This window comes from Lucilia sericata, unplaced genomic scaffold, assembly GCF_015586225.1.
Source record: "Lucilia sericata isolate MDLA Ls3-8-SP2 unplaced genomic scaffold, ASM1558622v1 Contig000824F_arrow, whole genome shotgun sequence".
NCBI classification, from domain to species: Eukaryota; Metazoa; Arthropoda; class Insecta; order Diptera; family Calliphoridae; genus Lucilia; species Lucilia sericata.
The window spans coordinates 1-14310 of record NW_023994816.1 but is presented as its reverse complement, the minus strand read 5'-3'; the positions used below and the strand labels follow the sequence as shown (position 1 = coordinate 14310).

Sequence of the window (14310 nt, the reverse complement as noted above, 5' to 3'; positions counted from 1 at the left end):
AGTACCAAAGCACAGTTTTTACCCGTTTATTCCCTAAAGAGGCCGTATTTGAAAAATGTACCAGGCACCTGTCCGCAAAAACAGTACCAAAATACAGTTTTTAACCGTTTATTCCCTAAAGGGCCCGAATTTGAAAAATGTACCAGACACCTGTCCGCTTATTTTTTAAATTAACGACAATAAGCTTTAAACTATTTTTCTATCTTTTTCTATTTTACGAGATATGAGGTTACCGAAATTACCCGTTTTTAAACTTTTACATTCAAATTTCCAAAAATCCGGTCTTAGTGGATCTTTTTGGTGGGAGACCAATCTTCTGTCCAAATTTTTAGCTTCAACCGTTTAGGCTGTGCAATGATGAATCAGTCAGTCAGTCAGTAACATTATTCCGTTCTATCTATTTTATATTTTAAAAATTTTTATTCAATTTTAAAATTTGCCTTCAAAATGCATTAAGAATTCATATCAATTTTTTTACAAAATTTCTTCCTCACTGATTCTAAATTCAATTTATTGAAATAAATGAAAAATGTTTTAAAATTTTCAAACAAGGACGTAATAATGCATTTAAAACAACTTGTGCTACTTTTATAGTAGCTTTTTTGCTTTTAGGCACAAAAAAGTAGAAAAACAGCAAACTAAAATCACTTAAAATTGCTATGACCTACAAAACCCCATTAAATCTAACACACTTAACATCAATTGTTATCCAAATAACTAAATTAAAGCATTTAATTATAAAAAGTAACCACCTCTATAGTATTGAAATGATAATTAACCCGAAACACCCTTTAAATAAACATAAAATGAAACGAATGAACTGTATGAACTAAATTTTGACTGCTTTTGCTTTACATTCACAACACAGATGATGCGTATGAGTAATATTTAATTTTCTCATATGAATTAAATATTGCTCATACGTAAGTAGTTTAAATAAACAAATGAGTGTTGGTGGGGTGGTTGTTTTTATTAGTCCATACATATGAGAGTAAAGTATATTTTAGCACTTAAACATTTGACCTTTTGAGTTTAACCGCATAACAAAAAGAGCAAAATTAAACAACTAACCACAACGGAAAATGAAGGAAAGAATTAACAGTACACTGTATATCCTTTTGTAGAAAACTTTTTAAACCTCTGCTGAGTTGTTAATTTAATAGAATAATACACTTTTGTTATATTAAATTACAGTTTATAAATATGATTTTTTATAAAGCTGTGCTAATATGTATACATAAATCAATGTTTTATGGAGTTTTTTTGTTTTTAACCTTATTAAGTATATTGTAGTTTAATTGATTTTTTTTTATAATAATAACATTTACCTGATTATATTCCAAATAACGAAATGAATCCGTAAATATTTTATATACAGTTAAACTAATATGCACCAATGGTAGGATTATGCCAAAACAAACAGCTTCCCAGATTTGTAATGGCATCATGGCATACGCCAAAAAGACCACAAATACTATTTGCCAAACACCTTCGGCCATGACCTGTATAATTTTTATAAAAGGAGAAAAACAAATGGTATAAAATCAAATTAGTAAAATGTAAAAATATGTAAAGTACATTATGTAGGTACATAGTAATATAGATTTATAGTAAACTACAATAGTGTGTGTATATTTGAGGTTGTGTGTGTCCAGGGTAGTTTATATTAAAATATTAAAACTACATTTGTTGTTTGTCTGACATGAGATATATGATCAATCTTATAAATACTGATGGTGAGAAAAAAATTGTAGATCTATTTTAAGCATGACCTTCATTTTTATAAAACTTAATTATAATTAATGTTTGAAAAAATGTTTGGTTTGTTAAAACCATAAATTAATTATAGAAATGAGTAGTTTATAGCTGATGAAAGAATTTAGCATTTAAATAATGTTGTGTTTTCTCTAAACCATCTATGTTTAACAATTTGTTTAATTTTGATCATCATTACCTCTGATTCTTCCTTTATAAATAAAAAAATAATAATAAAATTAAAAAAACATAATAATATTAATATAATTAATACTTATTTAATGTTATAAGAAGTACACTGTAAAAAATGGAATAAGAGAAGTATGAAATAATTTTAGTCCAAATTTATGACGAGTATCAATGTATTGGACCCACAATAGTATATCCATGAGATTGTAAATTCACCAATACAAAGTGGGGTCTTTTTACTTCCTTTTTAAAAGAAAAGTAGTTATCTCAATGTAAACATGTATGGAAAATAGACCGAAATATGACCAAATATACTATTCATGAAATCGTATACCGATATTGCCCATTTTCATACAAACAATCCATGACAATAGAGAATGAGAATATTTATGGAAGATTTAAGCACTAAATCTCCTCCCGTTTGGATCTCATCGAGCATTCATAAGATATGCAAACAGACAGACAGACAATGTGGGTCTACGACCAATATTGTTGAACAATCTATTGACATTATATTTAATTTTTGTGGAATATTTGTGAAAATTTTCAGCACTATAGCTGATCCCCTTCAGATCTTACCAGACTTTCAACAGACAGACGAATGTCGAATGCTTAACGTGAACACCTGTCATGACGGCCATATTTCAAGGTGGTCTTTTTCATCCACTGGGTAGACTAGAGACGGTCTACCACGTGCCCCTGAATCCTTCTATGAAGAACTCAGGTGACAATTTTTGTACATGGCTCAGCCGGTCCATGTTGAAGAACTCGAGCTATCTAATCTCTTGCCATATTAGCCCCGTTGCGGATGGGATTAATCCCAATGCAAACCCCGACAAGAAAAAAGCAATCACTGGCCTAAAGTTAATAGAAGGGGCGACAAACCCCAAACATCAACTGAAATAAAACCCTTATGATGTCATGCAAGATTGCATTATTTAAAATGCAATCTCCATCAACTAATGACCCATTCCATTGTATTCCTAAACCTCTTAAAGCCCGCGCAACCACACTACTGAGATGGCTCTGTTGATTCGGCAACAGCACCTAGAGACATATTTGGTAGTCCGGTATATCCAGCGAATAAATCAGGATCCCTCCAAAGTCAATTCGAACCAAATAATTGCCCCCGACAAGTTGAGCGGTGGACCTCAACCATAAGTCGCGTTGCATGAAACAATATGAATCCTGTTGAGATGGCAACAGCACCGAGAACTTCTCTGAAGTAAAAGGTCTACTAAATCAGTACTAGTCTCCTGTCGGGCAGAGGAGTCTTTCCCGATCGTTCACCAATCACATCAGTTCCATTCTTAGACCATAAAGAACGATCTACGGAATGACAGGTAACTACCAAGTGGCAACCTAAAAATTCCCCAACCTATACTGGCGCCTTACTACGCGAAGAGTAAGAGATGCTCAACGGGATCAGGAATCTAGCATAAGTTACTCTGTCACATTACCCAGTGACATCTGTTGAGATGGCAACAGCACCGGAAAGAGAATACAGACATATATGGCATTTGGATATATCAGTCCCTAAACCAACATTCTATCTATGGATATAAACCACAGCCACTACGTGGATCCCGAATGAACCTCAACCAACTGACCAGCCAGGACAAGTCCTGCGAGCAATTGGCCACCTGTAGTGCCAAATTATACGGTACTCTGGTTAGACCCCATGTCAAATCATTCCAAGGAAAGGCCGAGGATACATTTGATTATCACCAGTTTATAGTCTCGGTAAACTAAAGGTATTTGTAGCACCTCCTTCCTCCAGGATATTGCAAAAACACAAGGTGGAAATTTCACCAATGCCCCCGGGGGGAAGACAGACAGACAGACAGACAGACCGACTGAGGAACATGTATATTTTAGTGAATTTACGACCAATATTTCCATATGATAACAGACCCTATCGTGCTTTCAGCGGACAGACCGATGGACGGACATGTGGGAAGTTTTGCTTTATTTATTAAAAAAAAGGACGCTGGCTCTATCGGTTCAAATGTGCGAGAAATGTGCAGATCGCCCAGACCAGCCAAAAACGTTAGAATACCAAAAAATTTTTGAGGACATTACTCCATGAAGACTATTATCAATCTCAACAAGAGCTTGCACAATCATTGGTGATTACATTACATTATTGGGCAGCTATTTTAAAACGTTTTCAAGCAGCTGGATTCACCAAAAGCTGGAAAATTTAATACCATACGATTTAAAGTTAGAGACTTTGAAAGAAATGCCCAAAATGCTGCTACATCGCACAGTGCAGTGAAAATGGATACATTACGATAATCTGAATGGCCAAAGCTAGTTTTTAAAGCCCGGACAATCAGACAAATCGACACCAAAGCTAAACGTACAAGACAGTAAGGTAATGGAACCATAGCAGTCATATATGTATATACAATAAACTGCTTAAATCTGGACAGAATATGGCAAATAACAGGAAACCTGTACCGAATGCAACTGATATGTTTGAAGCGAGTATTGGCAACGAACATGTTGCAATATCTGTTCGTTACCTCGTTCGTTCTCTCGGTGATACGCTTGACTTCAGAACAAGATATCCGAAATTCATATGATTTGTTATTGGACTCAAAAGATAATCAGTTCTTTTTTTTTAAACCCATTATATTAATTTGTTATATGTAAGATATATTTGTTTATAATAAATCCCTTGTTATCTAATCCACTGTCCTCAATTTTCACATTTAAAACAAAAAAAAAGTTCAACTTACCTCTTTGGTATCCACCGGAAACACGGAACCTAATGTTGGCATCGATACAATACAAATGGCAGCAGTAAACAATAAAATACCATAACACAGACAGGGTAAATGATGATCTTTGATCACGCGACATTGTAACAATATTAAAATTATGGCAAATAACAGGCACACAAATGAATTGAAGACATTCTGTTGGAAGATAAAAAAAATCACAAAAAAAAACAAATATATCAATTACAAAAATAAAAACAAACACAAATTATTTGCTCTTATTAATATACTTACATGAAATGTAGGAGCATTATTATAAGCTAAAGATAAAGCTGCCATAACACCACATAGCACCACAACCAAAGCCACTACACCCAGCACCGAGAAACGTTGCAATTTCAACGTATAACGTTGATACAAACACTCTAATTCATCATTTTCAAAACGCAGTGTATTCCAGGGACGACCACGTGTAGCTTTAACCGCATGATCCATGATAAAATCAATTTTGGCTTAATTTATAGTTTACTTAAGTTATGTATAAAAATTAAAAATATAAAATAGTGGGTGAAGTAAAAAAGTTTGAAAAGAAATTTTGTGTAAAAATGCCCAACCAACCACCACCGCCTTGGGTGAGGCGGTTTTTTAAAATGACGAAGCCAAAATTAGAAGAGTTTTTAGAGATGTTGAGAAGCGGGGGCGGCGAAGGGCAGGGGAACGGAAAAGAGAAAAGAGAAGAGCAAGGAAGGACAGAGAAAGAAGCGGGAGAGGAAAAGCAAAGAGGGGAAGCGAGCGAGCGAGCGAGCGAGCGAGCGAGAGGAGCGAGCGAGCGAGCGAGCGAGCGAGAGAGCGAGCGAGCGAGCGAGCGAGCGAGCGAGCGAGCAGCGAGCGAGCAGCGAGCGAGCGAGAGAGCGAGCGAGAGCTAGCAGCGAGCGAGAGCGAGCGAGCGAGCGAGCGAGCGAGCGAGCGAGCGAGCGAGCGACGAGCGAGCGAGCGAGAGAGCGATCGAGCGAGCGAGCGAGCGAGCTATCTATCTATCTATCTAGCGATCGATCTAGCGATCTAGCTAGCGATATCGATCTATCTATATCTAGCATATATCTAGCTATCTATCTATCTAGCTATCTATCTATCGATCTATCTATCTATCTACTATCTATCTATCTATATCTATCTATCTATCTATCTATCTATCTATATCTATCTATCTATCTATCTATCTATCTATCTATCTATCTATCTATCTATCTATCTAAAAGAGTAATGATTGTTATATATATTTTCTGGTTTATAGGCTTGCCTATCTTTTCTATTGGCTAGGGACTAGTCTATTGACTATACTATTGAATAAATAGTCTATAAACTTTGCTTATTTTTTTAACTTAGTTACAGACTGGTTAACGAAGTCCCCGAACTGGTATACTGAACAAGTCGGTGTTTGTAGGAAGGCCATAGGAACATGCTGGGGCATAAATCCAAAGAATGTTCACTGGCTCTTTGAGGCAGTTATTAAACCTATTATGCTATATGGGATTGTTGTATGGTGGCAGGCGCTTGAAAAGGCTTCACTCAGACAACAACTGGAAAAAGTAATGAGATCAACTGCGCTTCTTATCACAGGCGCTCTCAGAACAACACCTTCGAAGGCGCTGTTCAATATGCTCAACTGGCTCTCGGTCGATCTCCTTGCAAGGAAATTGGCTATGTCAACTGCGGCCAGATTGAGTGTAACTGGCAAATGGAAACAATGCTCCATAGGCCATGCTAGGATCATAGATCTTATACCGGAAAATCAGTACATTGTTGATTATTGTATTCCAGTACCGTCTCTAGTGAGAAAGTTCCAATATCATATATCTTCGGAGTATGGGGAATCTCTCCTTCCGCCGAATAATTGCTTCCGAGTGTGTACAGACGGATCCAAGACGACGAAAGGAGTTGGTGGTGGCATTTTCATTGAGGAATTTGGAACGAAAATCTCCTTCCGACTTAATGATGAATGTAGTATCCTTCAGGCTGAAATATCGGCGATAAGGAGGGCGGTAAATTGGCTAAGGTACTATCGGATATCTAATAGGGATATCAGAATTTATACTGATAGTCAAGCTGCTATTAAATCCCTAACTGGTGTGTTCTCCACATCCAAAATTGTCCATGAATGCCGGACGTCTCTCAATGAGATGGCGAGACATTCGAACATCACCCTAATTTGGGTAAAGGGACATGGGAATTCGTATGGCAACGGTATTGCTGACACATTGGCAAGAGCTGGCACTATGCTTAGCAGAATGGATATTGATCAGTTCTGCGGTATACCACTACTTGCAGTTAAGAGGCAAATCAGTGAAAAATGCCTCTGCATCGCTCGCATGTAGACATGTAGAGCACTGTGGCCACAAATGGATCCTCAAAGGTCTAAATATCTTCTTGGTCTCCAAAGACCGCAGTTAAGTAGGCTGATATCGATAATCACTGGCCACTGTAAATTTGGGAACCATGCTAGACGCATTGGTCTCCCGTTCAACGACTACTGTAGGAGTTGTCAAAACGAGGATGAAGAAGAGACTATTACTCATCTTCTCTGCGATTGTCCTGCTTTGGCGGAGGCCCGTTTTCAGACGCTTGGATCGACCTATTTTGGTGATCTAACCGAATTGTCAAACATTCAATTAGAACGTCTTCTAGAGTTCATTAATTTGTCAAAATGGGTGTGAATCCTATTACTCACACTACTCATCCACGGCAGCTGCCCTGGCTTTCTCATTTCTCATCATCTCCTTCTCTTTGCAACTGTCTCTGTTCTTTCACTCTCCTCTATCTCTCCCTCTCTTCTCTTTTCTTCATCTTACAGGTATTTTTACAAAGGGATCAACATGGACCCAAGTAAAGCCGAATACCTGTGTAAACCTAACCTAACCTATGGACTACTTATTGTATAGTTTGACTTATTGCACTATATTTCGATATCAAAAATACTGAAACATGTACAAGAGTTCTGAATTTTCAACGTCTGTTAAGAATTCTTCTTAAATTAGCAGAAAATCTAAAATTTAAGAGAATCTAAAGGGTCACTTCAATTAAAACTGAAACGAATTTTAGCATTTATTAATTTCAAACAGAAACTTATCCTATTAGGTTAAGTGTTGCTATTTCCTATTGATTTTTCTACCTACAAATATTTATGGATGAATTTTTTAATTTCTTTATATTTTTAAATTATCATTTGAAAAATCTACACCTTGTAAATAATCTAAAATACTTGTATATTTTCACTTTCTCTGTGATTTGTTTACATTACATACACAGTTACTACCCAGCAGTTTTATAAGCTATCAAGGTATCCTCTTTTTGGGGAGTATTCTTTCAAATGTCTAACTACTTAGTTGTCTCGATTTTATATATTTTTGAGTAATTTTACAAGTTTAAACCTTTTTGTAATATGAAGATCTCTAATTACTTTAGCGTCCTTAAGTAGTCTAGAAAGTAGTCAGTTTAACTTTTCTGTACTGTTCCTTGGAAAACAATGTCTTAACTTTCTAAAAGCAATATACATATTGCAAAGTTAATTTTTCATTTCTTTGTACTGTAGAGAAGAAATTACTAATCACTTTAATATCCCTAAGTAATCTAGAAAGTATACAGTGTAACTATTCTGTATAGTACCTTACAAAGTAATCTAAATTAAGATACATAACTATCTGAGTTTCCCTAATTTCATATCCACTTCCCCTAACTGCAGGGCTAGTGCATGTGTGTAAATTTGTAAGTAAAAAGCATATCAATGTATTTGTTGCATGCTACCAACACTTTAGCAAATTTGTTTTAGTTCATAACACAGAAGCAGAAGAAAAAAAAACACAAAAATAACAACAGCTATAATAACCTTACCACAAAAAAGTGTGGGAAAATGACTTTTTGTAGTTGTAATGAAACGATATACAAACATATTTAGATACATATGTATGTATGTTTGTACATGTGTGGCATGATGGTGTTAGATGGAAATAGAGGAGAAAGAAAAATTCTATAAACTAAACTGAACACGAATGATTTTATGCTTCGTTAACTGTAAAAATTCTATAATTATTTACAACAACACAAGAGATTTTTTTTCTTTTCACCAGATCTACTACTACTATCTACCGTAAACGTCAAGGTGTTATATATGAGATAAATATGAAATATTGAAATTTAAATAGGAGAATTTAAAAATTTTAAATGTATTCGTTAATATGTAAAATGTGAAATTATGATTGATTTATTTTGAAAATTTTATATGCATTGATTGATATTTATGTATAATAAGATGTACAAATGATTTGAACAAAAATGCATTAGAAAAAAATTTTGGGAAATATGGAAGGTGCTTAAATATGATCTTGTAGAATGTGGTTGTCTTTGAATTAATGGTTTTGTGAATGTTATGTTAAAAGTCATTTTTTAATTAATTAGGTATGTACTCAATACTCAACAAGTTTTTCAACTAGAACTATTATGGAAATTTTTGTGGATATGAATAAGATATTCTAAATGACTATTCCGACAATCACAAGGAACTGTATCGAAAGCAACGGGTTCGTTTGAAGCGATCATTGTTAAAAACGCCCATATTATGCTACCATACGTGATGAACTTTTATCCAACATGACAACGCTGAGCCATGTGTTTAGAAGGTCGCGGTTGGAAAGATTTGCCTCACCCGCCTTATATACCAGACCCGTCCTACTATTAATAATTAATTTCATAAAACAATTATATAGAAAACAAGTAAGAGTTCTATGTTCGGCTGTGACGAATCTTATATACCCTTCACCATGATGTCTTAAAAAAAAAAAAACAATCAGTACGAATTTTATTATAAAAAATCTAAAAATACCACTTGTAAAACGAAAAGTACCAGATATGGATTTTCATTTAATCAGGGAGCTGTGTGTGCATAGCACCAGGTATCCCTTGAAGAAGGAAAAATCCCCTTTTATATGTTCTTACTTACCAGGCTTTACATGCTTAATTTTATTGTTCTAGGTTTGATATAATAGAAAAATCAAAAAGGCCTTTTTGAAGATCGAAAAAGTACCAAAAAATCCCCTTTTATATGTTCTCACTTACTCCAGGCTCTACATGCTTAATTTCTTTGTTCTAGATCTAATATTATAGAAAAATCATAATGGCCTTTTTGAAGATAGAAAAAGTACCAAAAAATTCCCTTTTATATGTTCTCACTTACTCCAGGCTCTACATGATTAATTTTATTGTTCTAGGTTTAATATTATAGATAATTCAAAAAAAAAGTCATTTTCGAAGAACGAAAAAGTACCAAAAATCCCCTTTTATATGTTCACACTTACTTTAGGCTCTACATGATTAATTTTATATTATAGAAAATTCAAAAATGTACCTCTTGAAGAACGAAAAAGTACTAAAGTACCCTTTTATTTGTTCTCACTTACTCCGGGCTCTACATACTTATTTTCATGCTTCTAAATTCAATATTATAGAGAATTCAAAAAGTACCTTTTGAAGAACGAAAATGTACCAAAAAGTACACTTTTATAGATTCTCACTTACTTCAGCCTCTACATGCTTAATTTCATCTTTCTAGGTTCAATATTATAGAAAATTCAAAAATGTACCTTTTGAAGAACAAAAAAGTACCAAAAAGTGCCATTTTATAGATTCTCATTTACTCCGGCCTCTACATACTTATTTTCATGTTTCTAAATTCAATATTATCAAGAATTCAAAAAGTACCATTTGAAAAATGAAAACGTACCAAAAAGTACACTTTTATAGGTTCTCACTTATTCCAGCCTCTACATGCTTAATTTCTTGTTTCTAGGTTCAATATTATAGAAAATTCAAAAATGTACCTTTTGAAGAACAAAAAAAAGTACCAAAAAGTCCCATTTTATACATTCTTTTACTCCGGGCTCTACGTGCTTAATTTCATGCTTCTAAATTCAATATTATCAAGAATTCAAAAAGTACCTTTTGAAAAATGAAAACGTACCAAAAAGTCCACTTAATTTCATGTTTTTAGGTTCAATATTATAGAAAATTCAAAAATGTACCTTTTGAAGAACAAAAAAGTACCAAAAAGTACCATTTTATAGATTTTCATTTATCAAAATGTGAGCTATTATAAATCAAATCAGTAACACTCTAATTTTCAAACAACAACTAAATTAAAAATACTTCAAACAACAAACCCAACCAAAAAAAAACTCGATTGACATAACCAAAAGTCAATTAAAACTTATAGTCAAAAAATCACTGCTGTAACTATTACAAAAAATTCACCTCTTTGCAAAAACACTCATAGAACTTTGACAAGTAGTTGGTTTAGTATTTGTTTTCTGTTGCACACCACTAATTTGGTGGCACAATCAAACAAAACATTCAAGGTCAAAATAAATTGAACAATAGACAAGAAAGTGAAAGAACAAAAACTTTCGTTATTTAAACAATCAATTTTGTTGAAATATTTTCAACTTTTACTTAATGATTTAAAGTTGTTGGAAAAAGAACTTTTTAATTTTCTTTTTTTTTTTTTTAACAAATATGCATACAATTACTTAAATTACCATAACTTAGTCATATGGTTTCTTTTTTCTCTGTATTTTTATAAATATTTTATATCAACATCATAAATTATTTAGTGGCAGGAAATGAAAATTAAACATAAATGTATACAAACATACACTCAGACTCATACTCATAGAAAAATATGAATTATTCACTACCGAATTAAGCTTCCACTGAGTTTTCAATTTTTTCCCATTTTCCATTTTATTTACATGTTTCTTTTTCCTAACACCAACAACTGGGATTTAACTAGTATATGTGTAGTGGAGACAATTTTCCTTAATGCTCGTAAAAGTTAAAGGAAACTTGTGTTGTCTACTTGTGCTCTGAAAAGTTTTTAGAACAACACTTTGCTTATTGCAGCAACCAAATCAAATGCTCGCAGGAGTAGTGGGAGGTTTATGATAAATGTTGCTTATTTTCTTAACGGGATTTTGTGGCATGTTCAAACCAAGACAACAAAGCTATAAAGTATAAGTTACAGCCATAACAACAACAACTACTACAACTAAAATGAAAAAAGAAGTACAACAATATTAATACAAGTACTGACACAATAAACACAAGTATCACTTTAAAATATTACTCTCAACACTTTCATACACATGCTCAACTTCCGTTTCCGTGTTATGTTTTATTTTTATTTTTAATTTGTTGTATTGAATTCATTTTCGTTTTTTTTTCTTCTTCTTGTACACATTCTTGTCAAATACATAAAGTTTAAAACTAAATTTTATATAAATTTTTAAAAAATAAAGATTTATCATTTGTTTCTTATAGTTTTCCTAAAAAAATGTTGTATAAAGATTTTGACACGTTGTCAGTTGTTGAACACACTTGAGGGGAAAAGAGGAGGGAAAAGGGGAAAAACAAAATGCAAACGGAAAAGAAAGGAGGGGGGAGAGAAGAGATAGGAAGGGGAACGGGGGCGGAAGAAGGAAAAAGAAGGACGCAGAGGAAAGACAGAGGAGGAACGGGGCGGGGGAGGAACCACGGCGAGGGAAGCAGAGCAGGGCGGGGGACGCAGAGCACGAACGAACGAACGAACGAACGAACGAACGAACGAACGAACGAAAACGAACGAACGAAACGAACGAACGAACGAACGAACGAACGAACGAACGAAAGAAGGAACGAAACGAACGAACGAAACGAACGAACGAACAACGAAAAAACGAACGAACGAACAACGAACAACGAACGAACTAACGAACGAACTAACGAACGAACGAACTAACTAACAACGAACGAACGAAACTAACGAACGAACTAACTAACTAACGAACGAAACGAACTAACTAAAAGAACGAACGAACAACTAACGAACGAACGAAAAAACTAACGAACGAACGAACTACTAACGAACGAACTAACGAACGAACGAACGAACGAACTAACTAACGAACGAACGAACTAACTAACTAACTAACTAACTAACAACTAACTAACTAACTAACTAACTAACTAACTAACTAACTAACTAACAACTAACTAACTAACTAACTAACTACAACTAACACTAACTAACTAACTAACTAACTAACTAACTAACAACTAACTAACTAACTAACTAACTAACTAACAACTAACTAACTAACTAACTAACTAACTAACTACCTAACTAACTAACTGACTAACTAACTAACTAACTAACTAACTAATCTAAATTTTTGTTTAAATTTTCAGAGGTTATCTCAGATTTTTGCTCATATATCCGTTATTTATGGACGATTTTACTGATTTTAAATAGAGTTCTTTCCGAACGTATGTCTGATAGAATTACTGAAGATTCGGATCTCGCAGATATCTGGGGTCTTCTGAAAACTGATATAAACATACACACGGACTGACAGACAGAAAACAAATTTATCTAAAAAGTGGGTTGCGTAAACGGACAGACGGACATCGACTTCTATAGCCATGTATAAGGAGTTACAACATGTATTTGTACCTTATGAGGTCAAAAAATTAAAATTTTTTTTTAGAAGATGAAGGGTACAAATATACCCTTCTCGCAGAGGTGAAGTGCATATAAAGTACCAAAATGTCCCCTTTTATATGTTATCACGGCTCTACATGCTTAAAAAGTACCATGAAGAACGAAAACGTGCCAAATATACCCTTTTATGAGTACTTACTAACTAGGTTCCCGAAGGCATGTCTAATAGAATTATTAAAGTTTCAAATCTCGCAGATATCTGAGATCTTCTGAAAACTGATTTCAACAGGCAGACATTCCGACAGACGGACATGGCTAAATCGACTCTGCTATCGACATATAAAAACTCGGTAAATTATATTATAGAAATTACAAACGGAATGACAAACTTACTCACAAAGGTGAAGGGTATAAAAACGGAAATGAGGTTTAAAAAAGCAGCAGAAGTAAATAAAATTATTCTGACCAAATTATTTATTAATTTTTGTTCAAATTTCTCATTTTTGTAATTTATTACAATTACCTATTCTTAAACAATTTGAATAAAATTTGATTGATTTAAAACCAATTGCTTAGTTGATCAATGGATTTTAATTAATATTAAAATATTATTTTAGTTGCTAAACAACAATTTATTAAATATTTAAAAAATATATTTAAATATCGAATATAATATAGAATAGACCTCAATACTTGCACACTTATTGTTGTGTGTTCAAGTGTTTTTATTTAAATTTTTTCTCTTCCATAAATATTTACCAGATACAAATACTTCATAATTGTGTTGAATACTCAATGTATCCAATATAACGTCAACTTGTGTTTCTTTGTTGATGTTATTCTTCAAATTGAAATGTTTTATTTTTGGCAAGTGGAGAAAAAAAAGTAGCAAAAATAGCTAAGAAAAGAATTTATAAACATTATTAAGAACTCGCCAACAAAATATGAACAGAATCACATTTAAATTTGTTTTTATGTTCTTTTGTATTTAATTTATGTTCTTCAAACAGTATTTTAAATATTAATGGATTGGTTAGTTGATTTGAAATGTGGATATCATTAGTTTATTAATAAGTTTGAAACATGGGGTTTGGGATCAGAAATCTTTAAGAACTA

General features: G+C 33.5%; 1 protein-coding gene across 6 annotated transcripts in view; it reads right to left on the bottom strand.

The window, feature by feature from the left end:
- LOC119608374 (Ca(2+)/calmodulin-responsive adenylate cyclase) overlaps positions 1–5359 on the bottom strand; it is a 35392-nt gene extending 30033 nt beyond the window's left edge. For 2 of the 6 annotated variants that reach the window (XM_037962771.1, XM_037962773.1), the window contains exons 1-4: positions 4965–5359; positions 4689–4868; positions 1955–1966; positions 1329–1502 (exon numbers count right to left, since the gene is read on the bottom strand). In XM_037962771.1, coding sequence (XP_037818699.1) covers positions 1329–1502; positions 1955–1966; positions 4689–4868; positions 4965–5165 — 567 coding nt within the window. In that variant the 5' untranslated portion in view covers positions 5166–5359. The remainder of the gene's footprint in view (positions 1–1328; positions 1503–1954; positions 1967–4688; positions 4869–4964) is intronic. The other 4 variants (XM_037962769.1, XM_037962770.1, XM_037962775.1 and 1 more) reach the window with 3 other exon arrangements.
- Positions 5360–14310: the final 8951 nt, after the last annotated feature.